Source organism: Eupeodes corollae, chromosome 2 (assembly GCF_945859685.1).
Source record: "Eupeodes corollae chromosome 2, idEupCoro1.1, whole genome shotgun sequence".
NCBI lineage: Eukaryota > Metazoa > Arthropoda > Insecta > Diptera > Syrphidae > Eupeodes > Eupeodes corollae.
The window spans coordinates 45306442-45328920 of record NC_079148.1 but is presented as its reverse complement, the minus strand read 5'-3'; the positions used below and the strand labels follow the sequence as shown (position 1 = coordinate 45328920).

Sequence of the window (22479 nt, the reverse complement as noted above, 5' to 3'; positions counted from 1 at the left end):
TCATATATAATAAAGACCTTGAAACACCCTAATCATCGCCTCACAAATAAAATCGCTTTGCATCTCAAAAACAGAAATGAACAATTTTTTTCGGAATGGAGAAGACTGAGCCTAGAGCATGATGTTCCACTCCAACTAGAAAATGAAGATTATTTAAGAATAAACCTGCAAACCCTTTTAAGTAAAATTGAAGACTTAGCTAGAAATGCTTTCATCGAACATTGTCAACAAAGTCAAACAAGAAGCTCGTATAAGCTTTTAAACCATTTCCTGGGAGAAAATAATTACTTTAATGACCAGAATAGTCTAGATGTTATCAGTACTATCTTTAAAGCGAGAGGCGAACTCCTCAAACTTACGTACCCTACATAAGCGAGCAAAATACGGAATGCACCTTGTGCAATATGAGAACTAGAGAAGACATATGTCATTTCTTTGGCATATGTCCTATTTTAAACCCAATCAGAAGATCAATCTGGAGAAAAAATACTCTTAATGGAGATGAAATTCAGGGTTTTCTTAATGGCGAAAATTGGACACTTCTTTACTGCTACATCAAAACTGCCTATAAATATCGAAATCAAATCATAAACGAATCTTTTTGATTCTGCCTTTAATTTTATAATCAAATTAATTTTTATATTTATTGTATTAGTTTATCTATTTGTTATTAATGTAAAGTTTGCGTTAAATTAACTCATACTTTGTATTAAGAAATATTATTGCTCTCTTTTCGGCTGACGGCATATGCCAATGCTCTTTTGTGATAACTACCAAGCTATGTAATTACTTCTTATAAATGTAAATAAAAATCACACTTACTACTACTACTACTACGACTATAAGCTCAATTTCGAAAATTTAAAAATTACGCAAGTCTAAGTTTTAGAAGGGAAATTGTCCAACTTCCAGAGATAAATTCGAAGTATCTTGAGATTATAACAATTGCAACCAATTTAAAGAAGGTGACTCAATTTTCCCACTTGTTTTTTAGAATATTCGAAAATCCGCTATCAATTCTTTTGGAGGGGTATAGCTATAAAAACATTCGCAATTACTTTTAAGGATTCATAATTATGGCTTTCGATATCAGACTAAAGACAACAGCTACTTTTAAATGTGACTTCACTTTTAAATAAAATTATACATTATTTTCCGTAACGTTTTTTTTTATTTTTATATTTTTTATATTTTTTTCTGGTTACATTTTTCTTTTTATTTTTAATTTTGAATTAACTTAATATTAAGATACCTATACAATTCTTTTAATACACTAGACGTGTTTTTGTTATGTTATCATTTTTTATCGTAAATACTGTTTTTTTTTACATTTTATATTTGTTATAGATTTTATTTATTTTTTAGGATTTTTTAATTTCTTTTTTTGATAGCTGAACATTAACAACTTTATAAATTACTTAATTAAATTAAAATAATGAATTATTTTTCACAAGCTTTTTTTAGTAATTTCTCATCCAAACTTTCAAGCTATACGATGTAAATAATAATATATTCCTATAAAAATAATGAGTAAATTTTAAATTATAAGTAGATTAAATATTTTTTTTTTTGTTTGTGATCAAGTGAGTTTTCTTTCATAAAGTAATAACTAATAATTGCCATATTTTGTCTTTGATATGTGGTCACATAATCACGTTTTTTATTTAAATAAAAAAATAAAAGATTAAAAAATAGAATAAATAAATGTTTTTTTTTTTATAAATTACAAAATAAATAAACACCAATATTGAATTTTCTATTTTTATAGAAGAAAACAAAATATAATAATTTAAAATTAAATTACTAGCAAAAAAAAAGAGAGTAATTTTTAAGTAATTGTAAAATACTTGTAAAATTTAACTATAGCAATATTATATCCTTATTTCTGCAACAACAACCACATTAATACCTAAATATACACCTTGTTATGGTAAATAATATTTTTAATGCTTTTTTTATTTTTTTTTATTTGTAAATATACGTTTCTTTATTTCGTGATCAAAGGCGTTTGAATATATAATTTTGTATTTTATTTTTTTAATGTTATTAGTTTTTTTTTGTTTACTTTTAATATTTTATATTTATTTTTTTTTTTATTTTTTTTTTAAGTTTAATTATGATATATTATTTATGCAAACTGTTAAAGCAGAACAAAATAATTAAAAACATATTGACACACGTTAACAAGTTGAACAACAAATTGTTTACGAGTTTTGTTATCCAATAATTTAGCAAAAATATTTTCTTTTGTTATTGATAAATTTAAATATTCATTTAAATGATAAAAATAATATTTTTTTGTCTCCAAAGCATGATTTGTTTGAATTGTATTTTCATATTGTGTGATGTTAAAAATAGAAGGGGGAAAAAGCATCTGAAAATATTAGTACTAGAATATTTTTACGGTAAAACAAGTTGAAAAATATAACGTTTACGTTAAGGAAGAGCGAGTTTTGACATTTAAGGGAAATTTACAAATGTCCGTATTGTAAATTTTAAAAGAGAATTTAGGGGAATATTGAAAGTGTTTTTTTAAAGGGTTTAAAATTTACCTAATTAATGGTTTTAAATCAATTTTTCTCAAAAGAACCGTCTTAAAGTACATAACATTGTGTTTTTAAGCAGGAAGAGCAAAATAGACTTTGTTAGTAGTTAAAAGGGAAATGAAATTAATCACACAATATTTTTTTTTTTAATATAAGATCCGAAACGAGTACGTAGAAATTTGCGAGCAAATCAAAAAACGAATTAGATGAAGCTCGTGGAATTTTACTTTTTTAAGCAATTTACTTACTCATTCCATGGATCTAGAAAAAAGAATAAAATACAAATAGTATGTAATTAGGCAAAAAATACAAATCAAACAAATCACTAATTCTTATCTCTTGCGACGTTTCAATTTCTTTTTTGACGAACTAGGCTGTTGTTGTTGTTGCTGCGATTGAGCTTGCTGTGTGGATTGGTGGATAGAAGAAGTTCCAGCCATATCGGCTTCATCTTCGGCAGATTTATCCACCTCATCCACCAAGGACTTACCTGGTGTTTTGGTCAAACTTGTTTGGCCATCGGTGTCTTCTGATGTCATCGCTTGATCACTAGATGAAGAATCGCTATTTACCTGGTTGTTGTCGTCTGACGTTGGCAGTGGCTTTGTTTTATGCACTGAAGTCATTTCTGATGTTTTGGTATTGGTTTTGGTCATGCTGCAGGTCATCAGATTAACATCGTCATTCTTGCTTATTAACGGACGTAGTTCTTCGTCATCGTCTTGAGCGGCAGTGATGAGTTGTTTCTTGCGGCGCTGTTTGTTCTTCGTTTTTCCGGTGGCAGGATTGATGTTCTCGCTACAGTCACCGCCATTGTCACCGCCGCCGCCACCTGATGAGTAGGCGGCTTCGGTAACATCCTCGCACGTTGACGACGACGTTGAAGGGTTATTCTCTTGGGAGCTTTGCTCCAAACTTAAATATTGATCGTCGTTCTCGGTTAAACTTTTATATTCCGCCGTAGTGTGAGCGGTCGAATCGGAGAAGGATAAAGTCAGTGGCGAGTCGACTGGCTTTCCTGAATTTTCGTTTTCATAATGCAAACTTCCGCACAATGCAAAAATTATATTATCAGCTGGGAATCCTTTTGGGAATTGTGTTGACGACGGTACTTTCTCGACTTCAGCTTCTGGTTTTATAGGTTTCGAAGCCTCTTGCAAGGGACTTTCAAAATTGATGAGGCTGATATTTTCATCGGTCCCTTCCAAGGGTTCTAGTGGTGCAAGGGGTGGCAGGAAATCGATTGGAAGTTCTTCCAGTGGTTGCAGGAGTGGTATGTCGTCCAGGATTTTAGTTTTCATTTTCATTGAGTTTTTATTGTCCTTCTTCTCGTCACGGATGTCGATAGTGAATGGAGGCAATTCTGTTTTTTCCTTGGGTGGACTTTGAGATTTTTTAGTTTTCATTGGTTTGCCAAGTGAGGGAAAATCGTTACTCAGTAGCTTTGTTTTTTCCTCCACCTTGACAATGGGTTTCCATGGAGTTGCAGCTTCGACAGAAGCATTTGCGGCACCTTCTTGGAGGAAGGAATCAAAGAATTGAATTTCATCACAAGATTTAAAAGCTGAATCTAATTTATCTGAGGGTTTTTCAACAGCAACCTTAACCGAAGTTTGTTTCTTCTTAGACTTGTCCTTTTTCAAAGGAATTTCTGGGGCTATGAAGTTATCGTCATATGTATCGACAAACTTCAATGGAGAACCTAATGTTTTTTCTGGGGAGTCTTTCAAGCTTTTGCTGTTAGCTTCGGCTGAATCTTTCGGCTTAATAGCTTTCTGGCTATCGGCTAACTCACTAAGAAAATCTGGCTCTGCTGTTTTTGTTGTGATTTCATCTTCTAGCTTTGATGGTAAAGCAGAAAGCTCTAGAAGCTTATCAGTTTTAACAGAAATCACGCTGTTACTGCGAGAACGTACCGATTCGTCGGATTGTCTCCTTTTTGGTTCCGATATTTTGTCTGGTTTGTTTGTATCTTTTGTCACCTTTTTCCCCGGTTTAATAGATGTTTTTTCTAGAGAAGATTTTTGTGTTTTCATAGTATCGGCATCTTTTTCTTCGACATTTATAATTGTATCTTTTGGTTTGGCTATATTATCTGATAAGCCCAACAACTCTGAAGGAGGAGTTGCAACTTTATCTGGTTTAGATTTTTTCAAAGTTTTCTTTGATTCCTTTTCAGATAAAGTAACATTGACAGATTTGTCTGGAACAGTTTTTATATCAGGCTCAGGTAACACTTTGCATTCTTTAACTTCATCGGTTCTCTTTTTTGTTTTATCCGTATCTACTGAAGAACTTTTCACATCTTCTGTCTTATCTTGATGAAAATCAAGCAAGCTATCGGCCAAATCAGACGCATTCGATAACTCGACGGTTAAAGGCACTTCTTCAGCTTTTATATCTTGGCTAGATTTTTTTAATAATTCGCCTCGATTTTTCTTTTTATTTGTCGTAATATCGGATAAATCTTTTGAATCCGAAAGAGTGTCAGATTTGCTTTCTTGAGGTGTTGATTTTGCTTTAGAATCTGACTTGGCTTGAATTGTTTTATCAATTTTTGAATTTTTATTTACAATTTTATTCGAGTTTGCCCCTGTCATTCTCTTAAATTCAATTGGTTTTTCATCTTCAAAATCTTCGGGTTGCAGTAGACTGCTAAGAATAACAGGTGCAGCTACAGTTTCATCTTCTGGGGACTTTTTTGATTTGCTTGATTTTTGGACTTTGACTGAATTTTTAACAGTCACTTCTTCGATTGAATCCTTCTTCTTTAATTTTTGTTCTTTATCTAACGATGTCCTACGAATTTCTTCAGTATTTTTGTCTTCACTTGCTCTTTCTTTTTTTGTCTTTTGGGTTCGGTCTTCTTGTTGTTCTTCTGTAGAACTCGATTTTGGAATAATAACTATTTCCCTCTCTTCACTTTTGCGATTTTTCTTTGTCTTTTTAGATGATGCTTCTGCTTCTGCTACTGGCATTTCAACGACTGAAGATTTTCGACTATTGCCATTTTTAGAATTATTTTCGATTGACTTTTCTGGAGTTTTCACATCTCTTTCTACACTCTTACGTATTTTGGAGGTCTTTGATTTTGTTTCGTTCTTTTCAACAGTTTTAGGCTTTTCATCATTCTCAAAATGTGTTTCCAAAGTATTTAATTCATCGGAAACTAAATCCTTTTCTAAGATTTTGAGTGATTTTGGAACTTCGTTTTCTACACTCGGTTGTGATTTTGAAGACTTTACTGATTCTATAACTGAAGATGTTTGACTATCAGAACTACTTTCAACGTCTTTTTCAGGACTTTTTCGTCCCTTAGATATTTTTGATTTTACAGCAACTTTCGGAACATTATCCAAGCTACTAGATTTACTAAGATCTTCTTCGGATAAAGGGTTTGTGGACTCTGACATCTTTATTATTTTAGGTTTTGAGTTTTTAGCCGATGATTTCTTTTCATGAACTACTGGAGCATTTTGAGTGTCATCAACTGGAAGAATCTCCTTCTCTAGGCTTCTTCGGCTTTTAAGTGTTTTCGACTTTCCAGCTTTATCCGAAGCACCTTTATCGGAACTAGTTTTTTTATTACAGTCAACTTCATCGGATACTATGTCTTTTTCCAAACTTTTTCTGGTTTTTGTGACTTCATTATCCGAAAACTTTTTCTTATTGTCAACTTCATCGGATAAAGGATCTCTCTCAACACTTTTACGAGATTTTGTTGATTTTAGTTTCGAATCTTTGTCCGATGTTGATTTAATCTCGAAGTGATCCGCATGTCTTTCCAAACCAGAGAGATCTTCTGATACTTCTTCGTTTTCATTGCCTCTATAACTTTTATTTGTCTTGGATAACGACGTGCTGGATGCTTTTAACTTTGCTGCTTCATCCTCGGGTTGTATTTTCAATTTCGATTTAGAGCTTAAAGACGTCGATGGATCACTTTCAATTCCCGCCTTAGTTAGAGGGTTTTTATTAACTGATATATCCTCTTGTTCTTCAACTCTTGGTTTTTTCTTATCAATTTTCTGCTTACGTTTTACATCTGCGATATTAAATTTAACTACCTCATCGTCTGACTCCTCCTTAACCTTTTGAATAAGTTGTTTCTGTTGCCTCCTGCCTCGGTTTTTCAATGATTCCTTCTTCGTTAATTCCAAATCAACGGCTTTTTCTATAACCGGGACGATTAACTTATTCCCAATTGCCTCTGGGGGTTTGGTGTATTCACTATCCTCATCAAATTGTTCTGCGTCTAAGCCAATGTTTTCATCACAAAATATTGCCACAACCGGACGAAATAGGGATTCATCACAATTCTCATGGATAACATAACTTTGAGCACTAACATTTTTCAAAACATCATCTGTATCCAAATCACTGTCACAACTACCCGTAATTGTTGTCACAGTGCCCAATGGATTGACTACTTTCTCAATAGACATTGCCTTGATATGACTCTGTTGCTGCTGCTGCTGCTGGATTAAGGATTCAAGCGATTCATATTTTGAAGTAAATTCACCAGCGTCACCACAACCACCAACCAATGTTACAGCCGATGACGAAGAAGTAGAACTTGCTGAAGAAACACCACCACTACCACTTCTTGGTTTCGGGGAAGACGATGGGGATGTAGTTGCCCGACTTGAGCCCGCGGCAGAAAGTCTACGTCGTTGAGGCTGACCACCTTTAATAGACATTGATAGGGAGAGAGAGAGAAAGAGAAGAAGAAGAAAAAAAAGAGAAAAGCCAAAGGCAGTGTGTTATTTTCTTTTGTTCGTGACATTTTTTAAAAGTTTTTAATTTTTACAAAAAAATTATTGCAAAGAAAGCAACAACAAAAAATAATGCTTAAACAATTCTAAAAAACAAATCAGATGCAACCAAAAAGCAAAGAAAAAATGTAAGTTCGCAAACAATTTTCAACTTTTATTTGAATTTCAAAACTAAAATGCGTGATAATGAACAAAGAAAAAGCCGAATCATGCTACGAGAGTCTTTTTGTAGCCGAAACGACTATTTTTTTTAAATTATTGATGAAAAGATAAACAGAGGTGTGTTTTTTATTTAAAAAGAAGTAAAGGAATATTTTAAATATTTTATTGTTTTACATACAAAAAATGTAAATTTTTGAGTGATAGATTTATTGTTAAATACAAAAATGTACAAATTTTTATTAATTTGATTGGTTAACAAATATTAAAAAGAAACCGTTAACACCTGCCGTTGGCTTTTTTTTTTTCTTCTCTTTTTTTGTGTTTTTGTTTATATTTTGTTGGCGACAGAATGTCCTTGGTTTCGAGAATTCAAAAACGCAGTATTTTGATAGACAGAGAGAGAGACAGAGAAAAAGATTCGATCTAATGCTTAAAAAATAGTTGACTGTGGTTGGTGGTGAAGTGGTGATGGCAAAATGTACGACAATTTTTAGTAAGATATCTTGAGCTTCTAAGTATTACAAGACTAAGAAATACAAAAAAAAAATAAAAAACGAAATCAAATTTCAGTAAAAATAAGAAATCATCCAAGTTAATTTAGCGGTCAAACAAACTTCTCAGATCCTATCAAGGACTTATGCATCTAATTAAAGGATATTTTGGTACCCAATTCTAACGTTGGCTAATAAGCTGATGGCAGTTTAGAATATTTTTGTTTCTGGATTGGCAACCTATTCTACTTAAGCTTATATTAACAAATACAAAAGATGATTTTTCGTTTTATGGCTTTCGTGGTGGTTAACGTATAACTTTTTTAAATTTTCAGATTAGATGTTTAAATACATAATAATTATTTTCATTATTATTATTTGATTCAGGAACATGGTATTTAACTTTTTCTGTGCTAGGTTCTTCCAAAAAAACTGCAACGAAGGGCCAAATCTCCTTCTTAATTTTTTCTGCTGGCTAAAATTTTAAGCAAAATGACTATGAGGAATATCATGAATAAAATTTCCGTCTTTAAAAATTCAAATCGAGGTATACTATGAACCTACTAATATCACGAATTAAGTATTTAGAGGGTTTTGGTTGTCAGTCCAGAAGGATAAACTTGATTTAACAAGGAACAGGGCAGTATTATAACCGTGTTCAAACTTTGCTGATAGGACAAACGACTTATCAACTTATTAAATATATTATATATCAAAGCACCTAATCCGAAATATTATTAATATCATTTTCGTTTTGTTAATGAAATTTGATTTCTTTTTAAATACAAAATACTTAAGTCTACTATATGTATATATTATTTTTTTAGGTAATGAAAGGATAAATATATAATTTCAGGGAAGATTATTGTTGTATGAAAAGCATTTATATAATTTAGATCACCAATAGAAATAAAAAGGTTAAAATATACATGCAAAAGCTCATAGGTTAGTTCTTGTTTTGTTTTATCCGATACTAGTGTTAATAATAAGATATATATAAAATATATGTATGTATGTATGTAGAACATGTAAATATTTATGTTTATTTAAAAATTGAACAAAAAAAATTGTCTTAACGAAATATATTAATTCTGATCAGAAAATGCATTTGTTTATCTAATACTTTTAGGCGCGTATATTTTAAAAGACATTGGGGCATTCACAAAGCTAGAGGCTACTTAGTCAAAATTCAACTAGGTAGCTTTGTGAATGCAAAATTGCACTACAAAGCTAGTCAATCCGGAACTGCCATATTAATGACAAATACAAATACCTATATAAAATAAGAAACACTTTAAACTTTAAATAGTTTTTTTTTTTAAATTCAATAAAAACAAATATTTCAATACCGAAAGATTCATTTCATTAAGAGTTCTTATGTCTTTACCGAGCAGCTGATTGTGGAACGTCAAAACCAGTGGGCACTAACTTTGTAGCCGAAATTTCTACACTACGTCGGACGGGAAATTTCAACTACTTTTGTAGTTAGATTTAGCCAATCAGAATCCCTTGACTACGTAGCCACTAGCTTTGTGAATGGGACCATTTATGTACCCTAATTTTTAATTATTCATTCCTAAAAAACTTTAATAGATCTTTATTGTTCTCACTGATAGTAAGGTTGGTATTCAATTCTTCATAATTTTAATCAACATAAATAAGCTACCAATTTTCTGTGAATTTGTAATACTATTTCACAATCATCTTGTACAAATTTGAGTCGAAATCAGTTACATACATAAAAGAAAAAAGCGAGTACAAGGGAAACATAATATGCTGAAGCTATAAGGTAAAATCTGAACGAGAAAGTAAAATTATTGCACTTGATATTTCAAAGGCATTTGACAGAGTTTGGTACCAAGCTCTCTTATCGAAAATGCGTGCTTTTGGTATTGATGAATTCCTTCATCCTACTTCAATTCAAGTAGTATTGGACGGGTTCATATCTGATAATCACACAATAAACGCTGGTGTGCCCCAGGGCTTCGTTTTGTCTCCTACACTTTTCCTTATTTTTATAAATGATCTTTTGTCTGATTTTCTAACCCACTTAATTGTTTCGCTGATGACAGTACCCTCACATACTCATATTCGTTTTTAGATTCGCATCATTTTGCTTCGGATGTGGACTACAAACGGCAGCGTATGATAAGGTCATTAAATTCTGATCTTGACAGCATTGTAAAAAGGGGAATCAAAAACCGTATAGAATTTAATGCTTCGCAAACTCAATGCTGTCTACTGTCACAAAAGCGTAACCCTTCCCCAATGCCACTATCCATGAGTGGTACTTGCATTGAGGAGACTGAACAGCGTTCAGTCCTAGGTATGTGCATTACCACTTGTTGTGGAGTGATCACATATTTGACAAAAATGCTGCTAAGTGTTTAGGTTTTCTCCGAAGATGCAAGAAGTTTTTTACCCCTTCTGATATGGCTACAATCTATAAAGCTTATATTTGTCCGAAACTAGAGTATCATTCTCATTTGGACAGAATTTAAAAAAGAGCTCTAAAATTGATAGGTGACCGTTGTTTAACTGAAACTTTTGTATCTCTTGAGCACCGCCGTAAGGTTGCATGTCTGTCATTATTTTATAGCTATTTTCATAAACAATGTTCTAGTGAAATAGCAAGTTGCATTCCTCTTCTTAAACAATTTAACCGTAATACCCGTTCTTTTAGGAATGCCCATCAGTTTAACATGAGCTCCATTTCGGACGTACAGTAAAGTACAGAGATTCTTTTCCTAGTCGCACTACACAAATGTGGAATGCTTCATTCAAACATTCAAAACCAATGTGCATCGGTATCTCCTTTGCAGTCCTATCCTCCCTTTCTAATTCATATCCCCTTAAGTGCGCACAATATACAAAAAAACAGACTTTTCTGTCTTCATATCGTTGCCCTCATAAATAGACTTCAGACAATGTTTTGGATTGTTATTCTTTTATGTAGCACAGTTTGGCACTAACTGAAGGTAATATAATAGTAACTCCATAGGTCCAAAAATTCGAAATTTATACAAAAATATAAATAATATTTAATTCTGGAAACGTGTTTTTTTTAGCGAAATTTGCAATTTTGAATATTTTCGTTTTTGAATGTCAAATCCATACAAAATGTCGGTGGGTATTGAAACTTAGGTTTAAGAAGATCATCGAAACAGAGTAAGATAAACTGTTAGGTGCTATTTGAAAAAAAATATGTGACGAATTCAGGTAAGGTTTTTCATTCGGATAGAATTTTAAAAGAGAAAGAACACAGTCCAATGTTCAAAGTCTATAATTTTATGACAGTGATTTGTATAAATAGGCTAGCTACCTCCATTTCAAGCATTCGTCTCTTCAAAAAAAAAAATAAACTCACTCGTACTTTTAGAAATGCTCATCAATTTAACAGCCAAATCTCTGACGTATTGTTACAGCGGTTCTTCAGCCACACTGCACGAATATGGTAAACCTGGTTCATTACTTCCAGCTTACTGCGATAAGCACATACTCAAAACGAATGAGCATCGATAAATCTTTTAAAATTCTAGCCTAATCATTCCCTTGATGAATTCTTAATACTAAAATCTGAAGAGAATTGTTATAACGCAAATAATATCTTGAGAACAAAAGGATCAATAAATACAAAATATTGGTGAATTCCGTAAGCAATAAACCAACAAATTGAACTTAATTTTTTGTTTTAAATAAACACATTAAACAATTAAATATATAATAGCAAAATATTCTGTAGTTTCGTTTTGTGCTAATCAAAAAACAAATAAAAATACAATGAAAGCAATTGGATTAATCGGATATCGTTATTAGTTTTCAAACCTGTTACCGGCGGCTTACCTTAAAAATTAAACAAAAATAATAGTTTGAGCACCGAAAAAAGGATTAAAGGAACTAAATACAACATTCGCAAGCAAATCTCCATTCTCTGATAAATGAAAAAGACACTTATTCTTCTACAATAAGACTTCTGCATATAACGTCGCATTGTAAATTTAAACAAAAGCTTCTAAAAATGTGTTACTTCTTTCTTTGCCAGATAGTCTGGCGTGAATCTAGTTGGACAGTTTTGGAGTTATAAGATTGGCAAATAAGAAAAAAAGCAATAATTTAGGTGTGGCATCTTATTTCCTGTGAGGTGCAAACATCATAAATAACAATGAGTTTTGCATAAAATTATTAAGCATTATTTTCAGAACTATACACATTTCAGCAGTATTTTTTCTTTTAAACTAATTTATTTTTTGAAAGTTTCCACTAACAGCTACTAAATAAATTCAAATGTATCAGAAAAACAACTAAATTATTATTAAAGCCCAAATAGAAATTATGTCTATTTACAAATATTAAAAGAAAAAACCGAACAAAAATATTCAAAACAAAGCTAACAAAAAGAAAAACTATCTACAATACATACATTTTGCATTTTTAAAAATCCAAACAAAAAGAGTGGATACATATTTATTTACCTGAATCTTTATGCGAAACCGATGGTGATTCACGCATTGCATCAGCTAGATCCTCCTTTAGGCGATTATCACCATGTGCAACAGAGAAATCCGAATTCATGTGTTCATGACGAAAACGATCCATAAGTTTGGGGCTTTGTTCAATGCTACCTATTAAGATGACAAATCATAAAGTCCGTAAACTATTTGTATTTTCCACAACTATTTATGATGAACTTACTGTATGAACCAGATTCGATGAGAACTGGAACTGCTGAGCGACCAGTTGCAGTAAGTGGCATATTAAGAGGACTTGAGCGTTCGGGACGGCTTGTCGAGCTTGGTCCAGAACTAACACCAATTTCAACAGCCTCAACATCAATATGACTCAAATTTGACCTGTAGTTAAAAATACAAATAAAACAATGTGCATGTTTTACAAATAAAAATCAAAATGTACCCGCTAGGTGTGTTGTAAGTTTTAAATACAAATTGCGGTCCCATCCATAGTCTTCGATGAGGTCCGGCATGAGTTATAATTTCTACTTGTGATAACCAACTGTCACTGCGATCGTCACTATCTTCATATTGTCTAGTACTATCGATAAGCATGCAAGAATTCTTATCCTTAAGCAGCCAGTTTTCGACAGAAAGTGGTGGCATAATTTCTGGAGATCCATCTTTTCGGGAAAGATTCCATTGAGCCTTGGCTTCTACTTCAAGCTCGATGGGAGTATCATCACATATTTTCTCTTTGGCAACATCTAAATTTAATAGGTTATAAAAAAAAACAAGTTCTTGTTTGACTTGGGAGATTTTACATACTTGTGGCAAGTTTTGTATCCAGATCGTATTGAATCAGTGCACCATGTCCGGCCATTACGAACAGAGAGTCAACTGCTTTACGTTGAATTTTATGTGGCGCTTCCCTCGCCGCATTTGGTGGATCCAGAAGCCAGGATCGAGATTTTGCAAAAACTGCACAAACGCTTAGCGGCTTGCCATTATCATCGGATAAGGAGGACAATCGCTGGCGTGTATTGGATGTCTTACCATATGAACTAGGCACAGCCGATCCAGGTGGGGAACCCAGAGCAAAGGGTTGTCGCAGCTGGGCCAGGGGAAGTACAACTGTTGGCCTTGGGAAAGGCGGCATTGTCGGATTGTGATAGGGCATCAGAATTTGGCTAAAGTTTGTGCTATCGGAATGCGATATGGGGCTACTCGAACGGCCGTCTGCAGTGAGTCCAGCAGAACGATGGAACCGTGATAGCTTATTCACCACATGAAGGCTAGTATGAGTACGGACTCCAGCTGGACCTCCGTACGGAGTTACCGGGAAAACGTGAGTCGTACCACGTAAAGTTGAAACAGCAACCCAACGACTATCCAACGAGAAGGTTATGTTCTGTACTTTAGCACTAGTGTCTCCACGGTGTAGGACATAAATATGATGTACAGCAGCCAAACTTGAACCAACAGGATGTGGTTGAATGCGAAACAGATGGAAGTCATGACCGCGTTTATCCGCTGTGAGCAGCATCATTCCTGAATTGTCAAATTCCATTGCCACAACTGCTTCTGAATGAGCAATAAAATGGGCGACAATGGGATCACTTCCATTTATAGATATAGGAGTCCCACTTGTTGGGCTTACATCTTTAATTGGATGCTGTCATATTTAAAACACTTTAATTAACTTTGTTCATATAAATTACAATAAACCTTTTCAACGCACCTTTATATCGAGGATAGTAACAACACCACCTTGGCGCACATCTCCAGTAGCCGAATCAAAGCTACTGCTCTTCGAACTACCCCCAGAGCCAGTTGTTCCTGTCAATCCGGCTGCTACTTGTTCACCAAGTTCACGTAGACCTTTACCAAAACTTTTTGCTGCATTGAGTACTGTGGCGGTATAACTGGCGACACCATCACCATCGCAGCCACCACCACTTCGCTTAGAATGCAGGAGCTTGTTTTCGGAATATGCCATCCAGCGAGTGCCTAGAGCTACAGGATTCGGATTTATTCTAAAAAAAAGACTCTTATTTAAGATCATAATTCTCAAATACAATTTTTAAACTCACCCTGGGCTTGGAAAGCATGTGGTAACTGATAGACGGTCTTCGAGACTCCGTGAATCAAAGACAGCAATGCGTTCGTGAAATGTTATCACAATCGACGAACGATTTGCTAAAATGTCCAATACCGGATTCTTAAACTTAATCGTCTTGACCTGGGCGCCAGTTTTTAGAGAGACAAAATTCACAGCACAAAATTGCGGATTACTGCCAGCGGGCGTAGTCCCATCACAGAGCGCCATAAGTGGCCGTTTATCGGCATAAGCGTCAATGGGCTCATCAGCACGACCATTATCAGCATAGCTAGGTGTGGGAAGCACTCTCAATGCCGATACTATACCATGACGCCAAGAGAGCACCTCCACAGCTTCACCGTTTGCAGGTATGGCCCAGACTTGAACACCCTGACCATAGCCAAGAATAAGAAGCAAAGGTGGGGCAACATTTCCTTCCAGCTCCCAATCATCACAGAAACGTGTGTCACTTATATCGGCCGCAGTCTCGAATCGAGCCCAAGTTATTGTGTCCTTGGGATCACATTGTGGCTGATTGTTTAGTGTCACATCATTTATAAATCCAGCTACCGAGTCTATTATCGAGCGATCGCTAACCACTTGTGGGGGGACTATGGCTGGTATACCGCGCGCACTGCGCCTCGGCGAATCAGCTGACATTCTGTTTGGCCAACAAGAGGCACTCTATTGTAGCGGCAACACTCCTTCGATCAATTTATGAGTGATGTAGGATAAACCACCGTCGTGTCTCGTCGTCCGTATGAAAGAAGTCGCGATGTGTGGGTTTTTGATGCCCAAGAAAAGTTCGTAGCGCAGGTGTATTCCTTTTAGCTGTAAATAAAAAAAATACGAGATCATTTTTATTTGTTTTAAATTTTTTTATCAAACAAAACAAATTAAAGATATTTTTGTTTATAGTGTGACTAAACACAAAAAAAGCTTTTGTTTTCATAACATCGTATTTTTGTAGGTCGTTGGCATAATTAGAATGATGCTGATTAAGGATTGTGATAAAAAAGAAATCGCTATAAATATTTTACGCAGTAATCTTTTTGAATTTTGTTTTTATTTTTGATAAAATCATATTTCTGTTTGTATTTTCATTCTGTTTTGAATATATGAATTCTAAAACAAATATCGAAATATCAACAACCATATTAAATGCTTACTGCACCCGAGTTTAAGTCTAGACAAGAGAGATGAATAACCAATAATTGAATTAACTCGTAATGAAAAGGCTTCGAGTTTGAGATTAAACATGGTGTGACTGTTTTTTTTTTGCCAGAGCTGATTATTCATAACATAACACAGTTGTTTTATATTGAATTTTAATTAGTCTATGGTCTGATAGGCATGCAAAAGCAGAATAATAACAACACTTAAGACAGGTTCTAGAGGCGAGATAAGATAAGTGTCCTATAAAAATCAATCATCTTTGATGGTACCGATGCGTCGTCGGGACAGAGGAAAGTCTGTACAACAACACCTTCTCTGATAACAGAATAAGAGGGATGGATTTTTTAGGTTGATTGTTTTGTCAGATGAAAATAAATACAAACAACTTATTACCGATCCCAAATTGAATTTTCTTTTTAGATCAAGTGTAAACCACTGCAGCCATCAGAGATGCCGCCTCTGAAGTGCTAGGTTTCACACGGCCACCACAGCGAAACCCCTGGTTTGACGACGAATGCCGGCAAGCGCACAGCGAAACAAAAGGCATACAAAACGGCGCTGCACAAAAAGACCAGAGCTGCTCGCGAGCTCTACGAGCGGAAGAGGAGAGAGGAACACCGCCTTCTTAGATGGAAAAAAAGAGAGCATGAGCATAACGGCGATGACGAACCGAATTCCGCTGTAAGGGAGATAGAACCACTCAACCAAGGCGACCTTGACGAAGTGAAGATAGCTATATCTAAACTTAAGTCCAACAAAGCTACTGGAGCTGACGGCATCGCTGCCGAACTATTCAAAGCAGCAGGCGATGACTTGGTAGGGAGCATGCACCAAATCATCCACAAAATATGGTCGGAAGGAAGCATGCCCGATGAGTGGAATCTCAGCATAGTTTGCCCAATACATAAGAAAGGAGACCCTCTAAACTGCGCCAACTACAGAGGCACCAGTCTCGTTAACATTGCGTATAAGATCCTCTCTGCCGTATTATGTGAACGACTGAAGCCATTCGTCAACAACCCGATTGGTCCTTATCAGTATGGCTTCAGACCAGGAAAGTCCACTACCGACCAAATATTCACACTACGGTAGATCTTGGAAAAAACCCAGGAACTTCAAATCGATGCCCACTATCTCTTTATCGGTTTTAAGGCCGCGTATGACAGCATCTATAGGGAAGAGCTCTACCTGAGTATCCCTGTCAAACTTATCCGTTTGTGCAGAATGACGATGGAGAATGCACGCTGCTCTACCAAGGTCGGAAAAGATCTTAGCGATGCATTTGATGTCAAAAAAGGTTTTAGACAAGGCGATGTACTGTCATGCGACTTGTTCAACATCGTTCTGGAAAGAATTGTGCAAAACTCAACCGTCAACACTAGAGGCACAATCTTCCAAATTTCCATCCAATTACTCGGATACGCAGATGGTATTGACATAATTGGAAGATCAAAGCGTGATGTCAGTGGAGCGTTTTTGAGCATTGCGACGGAAGCGAAGAAGATGGGTTTAGTGGTCAATGAGGGCAAGACCAAGTATATGCTGTCATCAAAAAAGGACACTGAACGAGGACGTCTTTGACAAAACGTCACCATGGACAGCTATAGCTCCGAGGTAGTTAAGGACTTTGTCTACCTAGGCACCGCTATAAACACAGACAACGACACCAGCGATGGAATCAAACGAAGAATAACTCTTGGAAATCGCTGCTTCTTTGGACTAAGAAGCCAATTGAGAAGTAAAGTCCTCTCTTGAGCATCTAAAATCACAATCTATAAGACACTCATCATTCCGGTTCTCAGTTATGGCGCTGAGGCCTGGACCCTGTCAAAGAAAGATGAGAGCGCCTTAAAATGCTTCGGGTGATTTTTGGTCCCGTATGCATAGATGGAGAATGGAGGGGAAGATATAACGACGAACTATACGGGCTGTACAGCGACACTGACCTAGTTAGCAGAATTAAAGTCCAACGGCTTAGATGGCTAGGTCACGTAGAGCGGATGGACATCAACGCTCCAGCCCGGAAGGTCTTCGAATCCAATCCCGAGGGACGGCGGCGCAGTAGAGGAAGACCGCGACTCAGGTGGCGCACCCAGGTGGGAGAGGTCCTCAACCAACTTGGCGTGCGAAACTGGAGACAGTTAGCTAGGGACCAAGCTGTTGGTTGAGGCCCAGGTCCGCCCCGGACAGTAGCGCCACCTTAAGTAAGTAAGTAAGTTGCCGAAGACATGTGTGGATTCCTCGTCGTTCTCAAGAATTAGGATTGTCGTACGGCACAATATGGCGTATTTTGCATTTGGATCAACACTTATGTATATCATACAAAGTCCAGTTCACACAGCAATTGAATCCAGCTGACTATTCACAACGCCGTAAATACGTCGAATAGGTGCTTGAACAACAGGCGTGGACGATTTTCCGAAAAAAATTTTCTTTAGCGACGAAGCACATTTCTCACGCGGTAAGAATGTTAATAAACAAAACTGTCGATTTGGGGTTCTAAGAATCCTCAAGTAATAAAGGAGAGACCATTACTTAAACAAAAAAGTCACTGTTTGGTGCACTCTTTGGTTCGGAGGTGTGATTGGACCTTAATTATTCGAAAACGACGATGATGGGACGACTGTCATCGTCAATTCGAAGCGTTATGGTCATATGATAACCGACTTTTTTTGCCTGCTGTTGAAGACTACGACTGGGAGAATATGTGGTTTCAACAAGACGGTGCCACATAACGAGAATGGCTTTATTGCAACAGACATTTCCTCGCCGTGGACACCAAGTTCAAATATTGAAAAAAGGATCTTTACATTTGATTTTAGATTAAAAATCTAAAATTCTTTATTTCCAAAGTCCTGAATGTATTTCACTTTTTGTTTAGCTTAAATAAGTCAATATTTTAATGTTTCATACTCAGGGTTAAGAGAAGTTCAAAAAATCATCACATATTTTAGTTTTATTTGATTTTTTTAAGGACAAAACAAATAATAATCTTGAATACAAATTTATAGCCCATTAAAAGCCTGCCCGCGGTAAGTTGATTGTTAAATTGTAACATTTATTGTTTATATTAATTTTATTTTATAGTAAGTAAGTAATTCATTTATTAACAATTTTTAAAATAAATACATAAACATTTGTTTTTGAATTTAAAAGCTTTGGCTTTGCCGTCAGCTCGACTAACAACTTAAATTTTTTATGACATTGGTAAACTTTGTTTTAAATTTCAGTTTTCATTATATATTAATTTTTACATACATATATATCAGATAGTTGACAAGATTTTTCAAATCTGGTCCATTCAATATTAGAATTGTCTCTTGTAGAGTGAGAGAGAATTTTTTAAAAATATGAGAATTTCTTGTATCTGAAAATGGGACATAGGCTTATAAAATGGAAGCAGTCTTCTTTGGATTTATTATTGCAGCGTGTACAGAACTTGTTGAAACTCCCATTGTATGGTCTACCGTTGAGACATAAGACTTCGCACCTAGTTACTTAGATTAAATTGTAACTGACTATATAATATTCGAGTTTTTGATTCAATAACTGTTTTTATAAATTGATTCCGAACCGAGTCTTCATTAAGCTGGATAATTTTATAGATTTTTTACTTAACATCAAGAATGTTTCTTGTATTAATTTGCATATCTTCACCAAATGAAGTGGCAATTCGTTGTCATTTGTCATACCGCCAGTCTTCGTTCCTTATTTCGTAAAGCAGCATCATTTTGCTCAGTCGCTCATGTGGAAAACCTAAGACTTTAATAATAAAATCCGCTTGTAGTTTCAAAGTGTTTGTAAATAACTTTGGCAAGCCAGTTTCCAAGTAGATCGCATAGTTCGGCGTGTTGATTGGTAGGTTGAAGATTTGTTTGATGAAGCTCCTCTGAAATTTCTCAATTTCCTCATACTCTTTCATTCCCCACACTTGAGCTGCATAACATAAAGTGGACTTCACAACTGAATTAAAAATTTGATATTTGGTAGACAAATATACAAGGTTGTTCGAGAAGATCTTTCTTCATGCCAATTTTATTAGCCTTTGTGATGTTTTGGCTTTAGTGTGAAGGTGCTTACTAAAATTCAGTTGTGGGTTGAGGTTCACTCCAAGATATCTATATTCGTTTGTCACTTCCAAACTTCTTCCGTTGTACTTCCAATTACTTTTAACTTCAGTCCGATTGGATTGCGAAAAAATCATTATTTTTGAATTTTTTTGTATTGATTCCTAATCCCCATTTATCGCAGTATGCAGACAGTCGGTTTATCATCTATTGAAGATTCTCTTTCGATTCCGATAGTATGACCATGTCGTCAGCATAAAGTAAAGCATTTATCCGAATTCCGGCAATTCTAATTCCTCCAGGTAAGTCGTTAACTATTTCATTAATGAATAGTAAAAAAGGGCAAGAAGCCGACATCCTTTTTGACACCAGAACCATTCAGAATAATGAGCTCCATGCCAGACGTTAGCTTCTGTGTTTGTATACAGATTCTTGATGACATGTACAAGTCTGGTTGAAACACCCATCTGCGAAAGTTTTGTTTTTCTCTTCTACCCACTTAAAAGCATTTAACTCAACAACACAAGCTGAATTCTATTCTATTTTATTTTACACTATAGGGTAAAACAAAGTAAGCATTTTATAACCCGATCTTAGTTCAACAAATGATTTAAAGTTTGGATAACGATCTTGAATCTTAACAGCGCCAGCGCATGCGACCTTGTTGAGCTCACAACTCTAAACTGTAACGACATGCACAGCACACCACCTGCTTTCTAATTGATGCGTGTAAAGAGATATTATCAATGGCAACAAGCTACAACTTATTTGTATGAGATCGCTCGCTAATGAGCGTAATTGCACGTTTAGTTAACAAGCACATGTAGTGTTTAGTGTAAGAACATGGAGATGATTATTAAAAAAAAAATTGTTGGTCCCCCAAAAGTTTAGCACATAACTAGTATCTCTGTGGTATAAGTCTAATTAGTTTCTACTAAAGCTCTTTAAATATTTTGAAGTTGGTGGATAGGCTCAGGTTCTTTTGATCAAAATCATTGAACTACAAATTGTTAAAATTTGATTTATTGTTCAACAATAAAAATAACAAGTACCTAGATTTGTATTGATTTATGAGTTTTTTAATACTTTTTTTTCTAATTCCATGATATTTGCTTTTAGTTTACGTCTTTATAAATTCATATCATAAATTGTTTTAGAAATTTGTAAAATAATATTTTTAGGAAAACAGAATTAAAAAAAAAATAATTTGAAAAGCTTCTTCGATAATTTAAGGCATGGTCACAGAACATGAAGAAATTTGTCGACCCAACGGATTCGTATACGCAGTGTAATATGCAAGAACCTATAATTTTTCATAAATCAATAACAAAGCCACTTTTTCGCAAACCTACTGTATTTTGGTACTCAGAGTAACTATGTTTACAGGTGCAAGTGATGATTTAACGGTAAATTTTCATTGCTTTGTTGAAATAACGCTTTGTGTAGTGTGATTCATTATTTTAGGCGAGCAAAATAATAGCAGTGATTGACAAATTTAATTTAAATAATTGTGTTTTAATTTAAATTTTGATTTCAAAAGTGATAAAAAGTAAGTCCCGTTATTCTATTTTATAGTTTCATTTAAATTGTAATAAAATTATGGAATTTATGAATTTAAAGTGGGTCGAGGCAAGCACTGGACACTGGAGAGGCGGGAAATTATAAAAAAGCTTGTTTTGGAAGCCAAACCTAAAAAAAGATTCAAGAACTTCTTGGCTGTTCGGCGAAGATGATACAAAACGCCATAACCTTTGAAGAAAAAGCAGAAATCAGGGGACGGAAACAATCTCTAACATCATCTTTGAAAAAAAGTGTGGTTAGCTTTTTAAGAAATAATCTTACAGCAGCAGCTACAGTGATTGCAAACGAGCTTGAGGTTCCGTGCGGTGTGCATGCATACGTTACGGAGAATACTAAGGGAGCATAACCTAAATGCTCGCAGTCCAAGAAAGGTTCCACTTTTAAAGAAGGACCATATAGTTAAAAGGATAAAGTTTGCGCGCGAGCATTTAGGATGGGCTCCTGAAAAGTGGCGGAATGTTTCGCCACATTCTCTGGACCGATGAGAGCATAAGGTGGTTCTCTATGGTGGTAAAGGATCTCGGCAGTTTATGACCCCCAAACATGGAATATAACCCCAGATACACCACAAACACAATTAAGCATGGGGATCCAGTATATTGGTTTGGGGATACTTCTCCTATTATGGAGTTGGCCCAATATACGTGATCAAAAGTATTATGAATCAGCACTCTTACGTGGATATCCTTCATATGCCGAATACGAAATGCAGCTCAAATGGGTATTCCAGCAGGATAACGACCCAAAGTATACCAGCAGAGCAGCCAGGCAAAGGTTCCAAGATATTAGGATTGAGGTCATGGAGTGGCCTGCACTATCTCCTGACCTCAATCTCATCGAGAATCTATGGAAAGATATTAAAAAAGAAGTATTCAAGACAAAACAAAAAAATAACAGAGAGTTATGGAGCGTTATAACACCATCAAGATGTCAGGGACTCGTGGAGTCAATGAAACGTCGCTGTGAAGCAATTGTAAAAAATAATGGTCATGGCACCAAATACTAGCTTTTGTTAAGTAAAATACCGTTGAAAAGAACTTTTTGTTCCCTTGTTTTATTTTAATTTAATAGGAAATAAAATCACTGCTATTTTTTTGCTCGCTTTATTTTGAAGTGTATTTTTTTTTTGGAT

General features: G+C 35.0%; 1 protein-coding gene across 1 annotated transcript in view; it reads right to left on the bottom strand.

Annotated features, from left to right (window-relative positions):
• Window positions 1-748: 748 nt before the first annotated feature.
• Window positions 749-22479, bottom strand: part of LOC129945988 (uncharacterized) — a 30358-nt gene continuing 8627 nt past the window's right edge. Inside the window, exons 2-8 of the mRNA XM_056055986.1 lie at window positions 14516-15354; window positions 14164-14458; window positions 13251-14097; window positions 12886-13189; window positions 12667-12824; window positions 12447-12596; window positions 749-7233 (exon numbers count right to left, since the gene is read on the bottom strand). Of these exons, the coding sequence (XP_055911961.1) occupies window positions 2879-7233; window positions 12447-12596; window positions 12667-12824; window positions 12886-13189; window positions 13251-14097; window positions 14164-14458; window positions 14516-15183 (6777 nt within the window). The 5' untranslated portion in view covers window positions 15184-15354 and the 3' untranslated portion in view covers window positions 749-2878. The remainder of the gene's footprint in view (window positions 7234-12446; window positions 12597-12666; window positions 12825-12885; window positions 13190-13250; window positions 14098-14163; window positions 14459-14515; window positions 15355-22479) is intronic.